This window comes from Euleptes europaea, chromosome 21, assembly GCF_029931775.1.
Source record: "Euleptes europaea isolate rEulEur1 chromosome 21, rEulEur1.hap1, whole genome shotgun sequence".
Taxonomy (NCBI): domain Eukaryota; kingdom Metazoa; phylum Chordata; class Lepidosauria; order Squamata; family Sphaerodactylidae; genus Euleptes; species Euleptes europaea.
Window position 1 is genome coordinate 3,438,604 of NC_079332.1, and position 13,791 is coordinate 3,452,394.

Here is a 13,791-nt window from a genome sequence, read left to right on the forward strand (position 1 = left end):
TGCCTTTCATCGACTCCCCCCACCAAACACAAAATAATTTCCTTCATAAAAGAATCACGCTGGCTCTCATGGTAACGTTAAGTCAGGTTTCGTATAAAAGAGGAAGCCAAAGTTGTTACTCGGTAATCAGGCCAACACAAAGCCTGTGGGACACCCACAACCCCCCCCCCCAAGTAATTATATCCATGGGCACAGGCTGGAATACTCCTTCACAGCCTTCATTTACTGTAGATCTCACAAGCACTAGCTTGAACACAAACGGGGAAGGATTGAAAGGAGCAGACATACAGGGTTTCCAAGAGACACTAGTTTCTTAAGAGCTTTTTTTCTTGCTAGATTGAATGCTAAACCCTTATATGGTTATGCAAGATAGATACACGAACCTACCATATTCAGAAAGGACCTGCCCATGTTCTTTTGGTTCTACTGATTCTCTAGCACACGTGCTCCCGGAATGTCATTTTTATGAGTATCTAAGATCAAGTTATATTCTTCCTCTTCTAACAGCCTGGACTAGTGCCTCTGTGTCTGAGTTAATACCCCATTTATTAAGTGACAGCAATCCCAAGGTTACATTGGCAGCGGCAAAAATTTATCTCAGTCCTTATATCCTTTAAACAATAGATTAAGAATCATGCTGCTCGAGATTTATGAATCAAGGGGCTTCTAAGGGAGAAAGGAAAGGAAAGAGACACTCTGAGCCACCCACTACATTTAAGCCCCTTCAAGTTCACAAGACACATTCACGTTCCTTAACTAGAATGCTTATGTTTCTAATATATCTCACAAGCCCCTTGCCAGACAGCCCCCCACCCCAAATTTTATATTTCTAGTCTCCCCTCCCCTCAGCAACTCTGGAGAGAGAATAATTCAGGGTTTTTTACCTACATTCTTGAGTGCTAGGTCCATATGTTAAGATTTTTCAAAGGCTAATCGCTCCGTTTACGTTTAAATGTGGGGGCGGGGGGAAACCCTATTATCAGAATAAGAATAATAAGGAACAAGCACAACATATACAGTAAATAGTTTGGAATCGCTGGAAGCATGATATAAAAACTGTTCTTGAAAAGTAAATCGTGCGGTAGATCTGACTGAAAGCTACGGTTCGGTGCACTGAGCAAGCGGCCTTCTTCCCCCCCTTGCCTTCAGGGGCCTACCCCCTTTCACCCCACAGGGAGTCTCCACAGTTCCTTAAAAAGGTCTCGCAAGAACCATCTCCCTAGGAGGATGGATAGGTCACACAGCCAAAAGACCAAGATTGTCTTCCCATCTGCCTCGCCTGCTTTCTGGGGGGGGGGGGGGGGCGCCCTTTATTTCCTGGAACAAAACGTGCTCTAGTAAACTGCAAAAAAAAAAAAATTTAAGATTTAAAATATTGGAATATTTAAGCTATGTTATTTCTGCTATTACTGCAATAACCATATTATTATAATAATAATAATGTGAAATTAAAACTAATATTGACCATGCGGTCAATTCCACTGAACTATTCGGTGTTAGTGTATTTATTTGAGATGAACACAAATGAATAACAATCAGTTGCTCCCTAGAATTCTAAGAATTAAAGGATAACAAAGTAGGCTTATATTCTCCTATTTAAGAAGGCAGATAATTGTCAGTATCAAAATGAAGCATGCTTATTTATTTATTTGGGTACTTAACTTCATTTATACCCCACTTTCCCAACTGACGGGTACCCAAATTGGCTTGCATTGCTCTCCTCTCCTTCATTTTACCCTCACTCTGAAAGGTAGTAGGAAAGAGTAAGAGAAGTCCAGTAGCACCTTAAAGACTAACAAAATTTCTGGCAGGATACAAGCTTTCGTGAGCCCCAGCTCGCTTCTTCAGATACCTGAATCTGAAGAAGTGAGCTGTGACTCATGAAAGCTTGTGCCCTGCCAGAAACTTTGTGAGCTCTTGTCTCATGAAAGCTCATACTAGGAAAAAAAACATTGTCAGTCTTTAAGACGCCGCTGGACTTACGTTTTGTTTCGCTACAACAGATTAACATAACTACTGTGAAGAAGAGAATCCGGGTTACAAAGGAAGGAACCAGCCCAAGTTCTGTTCCTACCTTTTGATGAGCTTGATTGACTTGAAGGCCTCGTCCATGTCCCCGATAGTGAGATAGAAGCTGAAGTTGAGCATGGCATCCCGCGTTGTCTTGTCGCACTCTTCCAGCCCGACGAAGTCCCGCATCGGCCTCCGGGCGACCATCTGATAGAGCTGCATCAATCCTGTCTCCCCCTCGACTTCTTTCTCGGCTTCAGGCTGAAAAGAGGTCACCAATCTCACGATGAATGCACGTGGACCGCTTCCCAGTGAAAACCAACATCTGCATAACTTTGAGCCTGTGGAGGAAGCTGGGTTGCTCTCGTTTCACAAGAGCAAAAGCAAGTCCCCGATGGGCAGTTCATGGGAGGGAGGGTATTTTGGCCATTTTCTGGGCATGTATGGGTCACTGGGGGTGTGGGGGAGGTAGTTGTGAGTTTCCTTCAGAGTGCAGGGGGTTGGACTAGATGACCCTGGTGGTCCCTTCCAAGTCTATGACTCTGTGATTTCAAAGGAACGAAAGCTTCGTGTGTCATTTTGTTCGCCTTAAATCTTCAGCAAGGAGCTTTGTATCAGTAATTGTATCAGTAATGCGGCTCCTCTTCAAGCACCAAAACCGCCTGCGCGGTTATCAGAAGATGGCGACTTCTAAATTCGTCTTTTCACTTCTCAAAGGCTGAAAACTGAAAAGCTAGTGTTATGGGCCGAAGGTACCCTATGAGGTACTACTGCTTAAGTGGCTGGGGGGTTGGGCGTGTCTTCAGATTTGTTTTCACAGAACAGAGCAGGTGGGGGAAAAACATGTATCTGGAGATGCAAAAAAACCCTAAAAACGAATCACAACTATGGTAGTGAATTATATTAGCCAGAATAGACAGAAGCCATTCACAAGACAGACTGCAAATAATAGAATAGATAACAAAAGAAGACAGACAAAGATGGGGGAACGATACAGTAAACCTAAGCCTGGCTAAGCCAAGATGGGATTTCCCTGTGGTTATTCGTCCCAACAGGCTTCTCCTGTTCGACTCCTTTAGCCAATAGGCTAGGAATTTGGGTAAGTGCCAACTGCTTTCTGCCAAAAGGCCTTGCTGCATGTATGTGACCTAATGACATCACTGCACTAGATATGTGGGCAGAAATATACGGCAGCGTTACCAGGCCCCTGGAAGTTGCCTGTAGGCATAAATCAGAGTAATTTGGGGAGGCACAAAAGTAAGCTTGTGGATCAGATAGGAAAGGCCACACTGGATCAGACCAAGGCCCATCAAGTCCAGCAGTCTGTTCACACAGTGGCCAACCAGGTGCCTCTAAGAAGCCCATAAACAAGACAACTGCAGCAGCATTCTCCTGCCTGTGTCCCACAGCACCTAATATAACAGGCATGCTCCTCTGATCCTGGAGTGAACAGGCATGTACATAAGAACATGAGAGGAGCCCTGCTGGATCAGACCAAGGCCCATCAGGTCCAGTAGTATGTTCATCCAGAGGTCAACCAGGTGCTTCTAGGAAGCCCACAAGCAAGCCAACTGCAGCAGCAGCATCCTGCCTTTCCTCCACAGAACCTAATAGAATAGGCAAGCTCCTCGGAAACTCGACTGAATAAATATGCATCATTTTTACTAGTAGCCATGGGTAGCCCCATCCTCCATAAGAACATAAGAAAAGCCATGCTGGATCAGACCAACTGCAGCAGCATTGACCTGCCTGTGTCCCACAGCACCTAATATATTTGGCATGCTCCTCTGATCCTGGAGAAAATAGGTATGCATCATTACTAGTATCTATTTTAACTAGTAGCCATGAATACCCCTCTCCTCCATGAACATGTCCACTCCCCTCTTAAAGCCATCCAAGTTGGCAGCCATCACCACATACTGGAGCAGGGAGTTCCACAAGTTAACTATGCGCTGTGTGAAGAAATACTTCCTTTTATCTGTTTGTCGTCAAGTTGCCCGTGAACGACAGATTGCCTGTCCTAAGCCTCCTGCAGTCCCTTTTATACTGAAAGGACGATGGCGAATCGGAGAAACCAAACCTGTGGACTAATGGGCAAATTTAAAAAACGGTGACAGGATGGCTACTGGTACTTACATAAGGTTTATAGACACATCCTCTCCAAAACAACAACTAATGGCGGCAGCAATGAAAAAAGAAAAAGAAGACATGATGACAGAAGCAGCCAACAGAGAAATGCAAACAAGTGTGTGTGTGGAGGGGGAAAAACACATGGAAAGCAGAGAGGGCAGAAGGCGCCGTGAAATTCTCCAGCCAGCGTTGTTGTATGTCTAATCCCTCCCAAAGCAAAAGCTCCAACTGTGCTGGCCTCCATTTTATATGCAGTGCAACTGCATAGGAAGAAGAAGGAGGAGGAGGAGAAGTTGCTTCTTATATGCTGACTTCCTCTACCACTTAAGGGAGAATCAAACCGGCTTATAATCACCTTCCCTTCCCCTCCCCACAACAGACACCCTGTGAAGGTAGGTGGGGCTGAGAGAGCTCTAAGAGAGCTGTGACTTGCCCAAGGTCACCCAGCTGGCTTCATATGTAGGAGCGGGGAAACAAACCCACTTCAACAGGTTAGCATCTGTCGCTCATGTGGAGGAGTTGAGGAATCAAACCCGGATTCTCCAGATCAGAGTCCGCCGCTCCAAACCACCGCTCTTAACCACTACACCACGCTGCCTGCCCTGACCCAAGAACGAGGGCGACGTCGTGGGGGAATGCCATACGATATCATCTCGACCTCGTCGGGGAGGGTGTCGGGCTTCCGGCAGAGGGCCAAAACATCGAACCAGCAGGATGGGGAGTGGAGTCGGACGTGCCCTGATATTCCAGGTAAGCACTTCCTGAGTACCCGCCTCTGAAGATCCCCTGAATGACAGGCCCAGGCCATATATTGGCATTGCCTGTTTTACCACCACCTCTGTTGCTGTGGGATGGAAGCGTCAGGGAATTTCGCCGGCCTGCACCTACTTCCTCCAGCCTCAGCTGGGCTCAACCTGGTCCGGAGTACCTAAAAATGTCTCCCCCTGTGTGGAGAGGGGAGGAGCGATGTCCTCTTCAACTTGGGACTGCTCACCTTCTTGGCAAAGTAATAGTGCGGCACCTCCATGCCCATAAGAGACTGGTAGGCTGATGGCAAGGGGAAGCTTTCCTGTACCAAGAGACCGTGCTCCTCGGTGCTGAAGAAGGATACAATCAAAACACCCATCTGGAAGAGAGAAATTGAACACCCGTTTGGGTTTTCACAAAGCAACATCCTCTTTTAACGTTTGTTTGTATTTTCCATTTTCCCTTGGCAGAGCTTGCCGTATTTTTTTCCTCTAAAGCAACACAAACACTTGCCACAGATGGCTGAGCTTCGGACTTCCTCTCTGAACGTGAGCAGACAGGAACGCACACTGCCCTTCGGTGCATGTTCCAGCGACAGGAGCATAGAAAGAGCTTCAGTGTGGAAGCCCCCACCTGGAAGCGTTCATCTTCAGAAGAGTTTGGGACACTGCCAGGTCTCCGGCTGCAACGTTACTCCTTTGCAGGTTCTGCAATGTCACTAGATTCTCTCATGGTTCGGCCCAGAAAGGCCTGCTGTTCATTCTACCTTTCTGTTCATTCAGAAAGGCTTTGGGCCTGCTGTTCATTCTACCAAGACGTCCGCACAAGGGTTCTTCCTCCTTTGCTTAACACTTTCCCTGACCAACCAGATGAGTTTCTGGCTGAGAAGCTCCTAGAGGTAAAGGTCCCCTGTGCAAGCACCGGGTCATTCCTGACCCATGGGGTGACGTCACATCCTGACGTTTACTAGGCAGACTGTTTACGGGGTGGTTTGCCAGTGCCTTCCCCAGTCATCTTCCCTTTACCCTCGGCAAGCCGTGTCCTCCTTTTACCAACCTCGGAAGGATGGAAGGCGGAGTCAACCTTGTGCCGGCTACTTGAAACCGACTCCCATCGGGATCGAATTCAGGTCGCGAGCAGAGCTTGGACTGCAGTACTGCAGCTTTACCACTCTGCGCCATGGGGCTCCTAACTGATGAAAAACCACAGTTTGTACTCTTGACTGCTAAATTCTGCGCTGCAGCTATTAAAATACATCGTACCCTGAACAGGACAAGAGTAACAGAAATACTTTATCGCTCAAAATATTAAGGGGGGTGGTCACACCAAGTTATACGATGTTTATATAAATTTTATTCATACATGTATTATGTGGTTTTTAGGCTTAGATTATTTGTAGCAGCAGTAGTAGCTGAGGTTGTGGTTGTCTTATTATCTCTTGTGGCTGTTGTGGTTTTTTCTGCTAGTCAGTGACCGTATTAATAAATAACAACAACAACAACATCATCATCATCATCATCTCATGGTTGGGCCAACATCAACAGTCAGTCCCTAAGAGAGTGATGTCAGCGTAGGACAGGAACGTCGCACTGGGTTTTCTGCCTCTCCTTACAGCCTGAACCACAAATGGTGGTTTGCTCTCTTCCGTCTAATCAAGGATTCCAAATCCTAGGTTAGTCCTGGGTTCAGAATCCTGGTTCAGAGGGAAGTGAGCAAACTGCAGTTTGCAGTTCAGACACAGCGACAAACTGCAGGGCGCTGGGGCATTCTTTGATTACTGAGCTGTAATGCCAGCCTCGACTGCCGATCCCAGTGAGAGAAGGGTAGAAGAAAGATATACCACGTTTTCTGTAACCTGCTGCTTCTTATCCGATGACTGCTGGCTCGGGTCAAGAATGGTTTCGCAGACGAAAAGCCTCGGCTCGCTTTGATCCCAAAAATGAGCAACGGGGATGCGGCCACAAAGGTCAGGATGTTCGGTGCCGTCTTTGCTGCTTGGATTACAAAAACAGAGAAGAGCAAAAATCCAGGCAACAGCTTATTAATAAATAAGACTTGAAAGGTGGCATGAATTTTAAACAGAATAAGCTGCTTAAGCTCTAGGCGGATGAAACATTTGCAGTGATTCATCAAAAGCAACTTCTCCCACACTTGAGCCCTGATGCAGACAGCAGATGTTGGCCAAAGGCACATTTATCAGGGTGGATCTGCCCTAGCCTTGCGGGTTATCACAGACCCAGAGGTATCAAAAAACATCTCCAGCCTTGCTAAAAGCAAACAGCCCCAGCCTCTTGCTTCCAGCTCACCCTGTGTAAACAGAACTGTTGTGTGGTCCCACTTTGGGCCTGCAGAACAACACCAGCCCTGCAGAGAAGCCCCAAAGGCCGCACAGTGGGGCTAAGGAAGGAAGTGCCCTCAAAGGCCACAGCAAGGCTGGCCCCATCTAAGGCTTGAGTGTTTCTGTCTGTTCTTAACTTATTTAACTTCATGTATACCCTGCCTTTCCTCCCAAATGAGTGGGAAGGTGACTTACATCTTTTTCCTCTTCCCCATGTTATCCTTACAGCAGCCCTGTGAGGTTAAGCTAAGGGGAGGGGCTGTGGCTCAGTGGTAGAACATCTGCTTGGCATGCAAAAGTTCCCAGGTTCAATCCCGGGCAGCCTCTGCTCAAAAACTTCCAGGGAAGGAGAGCTCACCACCTCCCGAGGAAGCCTGTTCCATTTATTATGGTCCTAGACCAGAATGCTGTTACGTACATAGAATTAAAAGTATAACATCGGTTATAAATATAAATATCATATCATCAGTCAGACTCCATATGATTGATAATCATTCGTCACAGCTAAAATATAAGATAAAATAATATTTAAAAAAAAATTAAAATGGGTAGATATATAATAATGACTGCTTCTGACCCATCCTGAACCAGTGCAGCCCATGGTTTCCTGATCTTTAAGACCACCCAGCCACCTTAAAAGTCAACTCCTGATTCTTATCTGATAACATAGTATAAAGGTAAAGCATTCTATTCTTCCCTGGTTGGCATCTTCATAGAATCATAGAGTGGGAACGGACCCACCAGGGTCATCTAGTCCAACCCCCTGCACAATGCAGGAAATTCCGAACTACCTCCCCGCCACACACACACCCAGCGACCCCCGCTCCATGCCCAGAAGATGGCTAAGGTGCCCTCCCTCCCATGAACTGCCTACTATGGTCATAGAATCAGAACTGCTGACCGATGGCCATCTAATTGGGCAACTTTCGCAGCTACTGTCCCATGTGCCAGTCTCCTTTGATGCTGGCCCTTGGCAGGGATATGAGCGCCTATATTTTGTTCTCTTATCTTTCAGAATGTGTACACACACCCACACACATATATGACATAAACAGTGGCCCCATCAGGTTGCCGCATACATCCGATAATGTAGCCTGTATCCCGGAAAAAAACGTATGCTGCAATAAACACGTCGGTCTTTTAGGTACTGCCATTTTCGCAGCAAATCACCCTTCAAGAGTTCCTGATCTGGACATCCACAGAGACAGCAAGGAGAAGGAATGGCATGTAGGGCAGCCAGGGTGGTGTAGTGCTTAAGAACGGTGGTTTGGAACGGTGGATTCTGATCTGGAGAACCGGGTTCGATTCCCCCACTCCTCCCCATGAGCGGAGGAGGCTAATCTGGTGAACTGGATTTGTTTCCCCACTCCTACACACGAAGCCAGCTGGGTGACCTTGGCCAAGTCATTCAGCCTCACCTACCTCACAGGGTGTCTGTTGTGGGGAGGGGAAGGGAAGGTGATTGTAAGCTGGTTTGATTCTCCCTTAAGTGGCAGAGAAAGTCGGCATATAAAAACCAACTCTTCTTCTTCTTCTGGTTTGGGGAATGCCGATTTTTGTGTTAGCCTCAAAAGGTCAGGAAAATAAAAGGGGGGATTCCTACCCTCGAGTGTGAGGGAAACTAGCAACCCAACATGAGGCGCACTTCGGTGGGCGTGCTTTTTCCTGGAACCCTTCCCCACTTTACTCATTTTCAAATCTGCAAGCTCAGGTTGACAGACTCGGGAAAAAGAGAAAATAGCCAACTTCCCTCCAAACCCCGAATCAACAGACAACCAGGACTTAACAGGAAGTCACCGCACTGTTGACACACACCATTTCCAGTTTCAGATTGTCACACTTTAGAGGTCCTAACCCAAAACGCACGGACCAAATTGGGCCACCTGCTTAACGGTCATGACTGTCATTGTACAGTGAGTACAAAGCGGGTTCCAACAACCATTTCTGCTCAAAATGAAAAAATGTCCTAACCCAACCCAAAAGAGTGACAGATGCTTTTTTTGTCCACCCCAAGGAAGAGAGATGTCTACCTGTCAGCCTCCTCCTGCCCAGCAGAATACAGCATCTCCTTAGTTTCCTTCTGGTGGCCGGAGCGGAAATCAAAGAGGGTGACTGTGTCCATTTCAATGTCATAGAAGCAGACCCTGGGATCATGGCTCTGATCGGCCTACAAGAACATAAAGGAGAGTTTACAAAGAAACGCAGAATGACAGGGTCGTTCAGCTTAGTGTTCTGACAGCCCCTCCAATCTGATGAACTGATCTGGCAGGACAGAGGAAATCCACGGGGAGAAAAGTGGTAAAGGTAGTGATTCTTCTCTAGATGTTCTCAATCTCAGCCAGTAGTTTCTTGGACTACAGGGACTCTGGATCTTTTCTCTCTCTCAACAAGTCTACTGGATCTTGCCTCCTGTAGCAAGAATTACTTAGGGGAGAGGCTGTGGCTCAGTGGTTGAGCATCTGCTTGGCACGCAAAAGGTCCCAGGTTCGATCCCCGGCATCTCCAGTTAAAGGGACCAGGCAGGTAGGTGATGTGAAAGACCTCTCTGCCTGAGACCCTGGAGAGCCGCTGCCAGTCTGAGTAGACAATACTGACCTTGATGGACCAGGGGTCTGATTCAATAGAAGGCAGCTTTATGTGTTCGTGTGTGGACTTCTGAAGAGCCCAGGAGGGTACCACCTTTGTGTCCTATTTCTAAACAGCCATCTCCATCATAGGAAGATGCATAGCTTATACCAGCCTGATATTCTGTGACCGATCTCAGTCCCCACGGCAGCCATTTTGTGGTGGCACCCCAAAGTACAAAAAAGCGCCCGCAGGCCAAATAAGTTCGGGGGCATCCGGGGCTCCGGTTGCCCTGCGGGCTGCTCTGTGTGCTCTTAAGTGCCAACGGCGGGCAAGCCCAGTCTCACCTTGCTGATGAGGATGCTGACTTTGTTGCCGTTGGCGTTGCACTTCACCGAGGCAATGCCCCCGGCCCCGGGGACCAGATCGGCCAGGGTCTTGCTGCTGCAGTGCACCTTTGCTTCTCTGCGGGAAGAGGAGTCGCTTAGGGCGCCGTCTATCCACCATGGGAACTGCCTCCGCTCCAAGCCACAATTAAAAAAGCCATGAGGGGCATCCCCCAATACTCACAGTGGTCATAAGACTTCAACCTTTGATTGCTCTGTCCTTTCTGAACTGTGCAACGGGTCGCATCAATACTAAATTCTAAGAAATCTGTGTGCACATTCACACTGCGAGGAGGAATGCATTTAGGCCTGTTTCACCACGTATCCACGGCAAACGCACACTAGTACGTAGAGACCAATTACAGCATCCCAAGGTGTCTACACATGGCAAAACATGCTAGGATGTTAGGATGCAGCAAACCCTTAGAAGCGAAGCGGCCCACGGTGACTTCTCTTCTCCTGCAAGTTCCCCGCAGGTCCCCTGCTAATTATTTGGGGGGTGGGGGAGAGAACTGAGTCAGTACTTATTTGTACCTGCGAGAAAGATCAAAAATCTTAAAGTGAGCCAAATCCGTCCCGACGGTCAGGAAGTTCCCACAGACGTCCAGCAGGCACGGGCTCCCTTCTGACTCGGAGAACACCAGCAGCTGCTTAACGGTGCCCTGCAGGAAGGAGAAAAGTGGCACCTTTGGCAGGGGAACCTCCAGGGATTTCCTTTCCCCTGAGGCCACCGCTTAAAAGGGGTGGGGGAACCTTTTTTCCGCCAAGGGCCATTTGGATATTTATAACCTCATTCACGGGCCATACAAAATTATCAACTTAAAAATTAGCCGACCAAGCCCCAAGCAGGCAGCTGCCCCAGATGACGCCCCCCCACCAGTGGGGGGAAAGGGTTAACACAAAGGGTTAACACAGTTTCTTGGGCGGTCCTAGCAGCTCCATAGCTGATGACTCTTCTGCCAGGGGGAAAAAGGGTTCCTTTTCTCGGAAAAACAAACCCACATCCGCCTTGAATACAGGCTATTCCTGTCCGCGGGAGGGGGCAGATCACCAGTCTTAGATCCTTCTGAGCTAGAGATCTGCCAGGACCCATGAAGGGCCAGACCAAATGATTAAACGGCCCCCGTGCCTGATGTTCCCTACCCCTGGCTTAAACCATGGTGGCTTGTCCTAATTTCGTTCTGACAAACCATCGCCAAGTAGCAAAGAAGCCACAGTGAAGTTGTGACAGCCACATTCAACCAAGAGGCAAGGAACCTTAACAAACAAACAAAAAAAGGAAAGGAGGAAACCCATCGAACCATTAGCTCCAGACTGTCTTCCTCTCCTCCCTCTTAGAGGCAGGCCCCCAAACCCTCAAATGCAAATCCCAGGTAATTTACATTGTAAAAACGAAGAAGAAAAGTTGGCATTTATAGGCCGACTTTCTCCACCACTTAAGGGAGACTCAAACCGGCTTACAATCTCCTTCCCTTCCCCTCCCCACAACAGACACCCTGTGAGGGAGGTGGGGCTGAGAGAGCTCTAAAAGAGCTGTGACTAGCCCAAGGTCACCCAGCTGGCTTTGAGTGGAGGAGTGGGGAAACAAATCCAGTTCACCAGTTTAGCCTCTGCTGCTCATGTGGAGGAGAGGGGAATCAAACCCGGTTCTCCAGATCAGAGTCCACCGCTCCAAGCCACCACTCTTAACCACCACACCATGCTGGCTCTCAGAAAACAACCTGAGATAATGCAGTATTGACAAAGGACGCTATTCCCACTAATGCTTTCAACTGAACTGACAAAGATGTCCAATCACAGGCAGGCAAGACCCCAAAGCATTTTTAATCAATCCAGTTGAGGTGATAAACCTCAGCTCCTGCGGCAAAGCATTTGCCTCTCACCGAGCTCTCTGCTAGGAAGCAGTCTGGAGTGGCCTCAGGTTAAGGCCAGTTTTGCTTACCTGCCAGGTGCGAACCTGTACGCGATTTGGCTCAACGGTGTACAGGTTTTCTTCGTGCATGGCCAACACAGGGGAGTCACAGGCAAAAGAACCTGGAACCAGATACGAGAGCACAGCCCCACCCCACCCCCATTACAACTGTTATTGACATTCACAAATAATTGTTCCATTCAGATACATCCAAAAGCTTATATTCCCTTAAGCACTCTCTGAACAAGCTTAAAAATACATGCCATTTACAATCACATACATTCTTCAGTTGTTCCCTGTTGCAATACTTTCTCTCTGCACGTTTGCTTCTCTTTGAGATCAGGAACATAGAATTTTGCTTCCGAAGGCCTACGAACAGGTATCCTGGGTCCACGCAAAGGTCCATCCTGTTTCCCACAGGGCCACTCAGAATGCTCCAGAAAGCCAAGAACATAGGACATTGCTTTACACTGCAACAGACCCTCAGTCCATCAAAGTCAGTACTGTCTACTCAGATGGGCAGAGGGTCTCCAGGGTCTGAGGCAGGGGTCTTTCACATTAGCTACTACCTGGTCCTTTTAACTGGAGATGCCAGGGATTGAACCTGGGACCTTCAGCGAGGGAAGGTAAATTTGGCTATATATACCAAAAAACAGAAGCATATAACTGTGAAGGTTCTGAATCAGTAATATCCTCAATGTATTTTTATCCAGCATCTACACCAGGGGTGGGGAACCTTTTTTCCGCCAAGGGCCATTTGGATATTTATAACATCATTCGAGGGCCATACAAAATTATCAACTTAAAAATTAGCCGACCAAGCCCCAAGCAGGCAGCTGCCCCAGATGACCCCCCCCCGGAGTGGGCAAGCAGGCAGACATCCAACCGGTGGCGCACTCGCCCACCTGGTGGCACAAGATGATCTGTTGCACCAGCTGGGCACCCCTCCCCCACGCATTCTCGGGGGGGGGGCACGCATTCTGGCCCTGCCCCCTTTATTGCCACTTCTGCCCCCAGGCCTCTTGTAGTACAGAGGGAATACGTTTCTCCAAGGCCTGGGTGGGAAAGGGTTAACAGTTTCTTGGGCGGTCCTAGCAGTTCCATAGCTAGTGACTCTTTTGCAAGGGGGGAAAAGGTTCCTTTTCTCGGCAAAACAAACTCACATCTGCCTTGAATAGAGGCTGTTCCTGTCCGCAGGAGGGGGCAGATCGCCAGTCTTAGATCCTTCTGAGCTAGAGATCTGCCAGGACCCACAAAGGGCCAGGCCAAATGATTTTGCGGGCCTTAACAGCCCCCGGGCCTGACGTTCCCCACCCCTGATCTACACCCTTTGATACGCTATTGCAGCCCATGAATCTTACCTGAATTTCGCAGGGCAGCGCCTGAGAGTTCGAAGATGGTAACCTGCTTCCCGTTCCAGAATGCCACCGCATCCTAAGGGGTCACAGAATTAAAACAAAACCCGCACCTTAGACTTGTGCTCAGAAACAATAAATAAAATCACCCCAGTCAATTTGACCCTCTTTTCCTGCCCCCCCCATAACTGACGCTCAACTGCACTCAAAACATTGTCCCCCCCAGAGCACATTTAGTCTTCATCAGGGTTCGCTCTTTTCGTTCATTTACAAAGTCTTATTTCTGCACACCTGGGGAGCCCTCCCCGAGAGCCTAACCTTGACTGCTGGGGACCCAAAGCCAGTTTA

The 13,791-nt window shown here is 48.2% G+C and overlaps 1 protein-coding gene across 1 annotated transcript in view; it reads right to left on the reverse strand.

The window, feature by feature from the left end:
- Window positions 1-13,791, reverse strand: part of IFT140 (intraflagellar transport 140) — a 60,871-nt gene that overhangs the window by 35,644 nt on the left and 11,436 nt on the right. The window contains exons 10-17 of the mRNA XM_056866392.1: window positions 13,450-13,522; window positions 12,119-12,210; window positions 10,711-10,838; window positions 10,138-10,255; window positions 9,256-9,392; window positions 6,728-6,878; window positions 5,135-5,266; window positions 2,075-2,271 (exon numbers count right to left, since the gene is read on the reverse strand). Coding sequence (XP_056722370.1) covers window positions 2,075-2,271; window positions 5,135-5,266; window positions 6,728-6,878; window positions 9,256-9,392; window positions 10,138-10,255; window positions 10,711-10,838; window positions 12,119-12,210; window positions 13,450-13,522 — 1,028 coding nt within the window. The remainder of the gene's footprint in view (window positions 1-2,074; window positions 2,272-5,134; window positions 5,267-6,727; window positions 6,879-9,255; window positions 9,393-10,137; window positions 10,256-10,710; window positions 10,839-12,118; window positions 12,211-13,449; window positions 13,523-13,791) is intronic.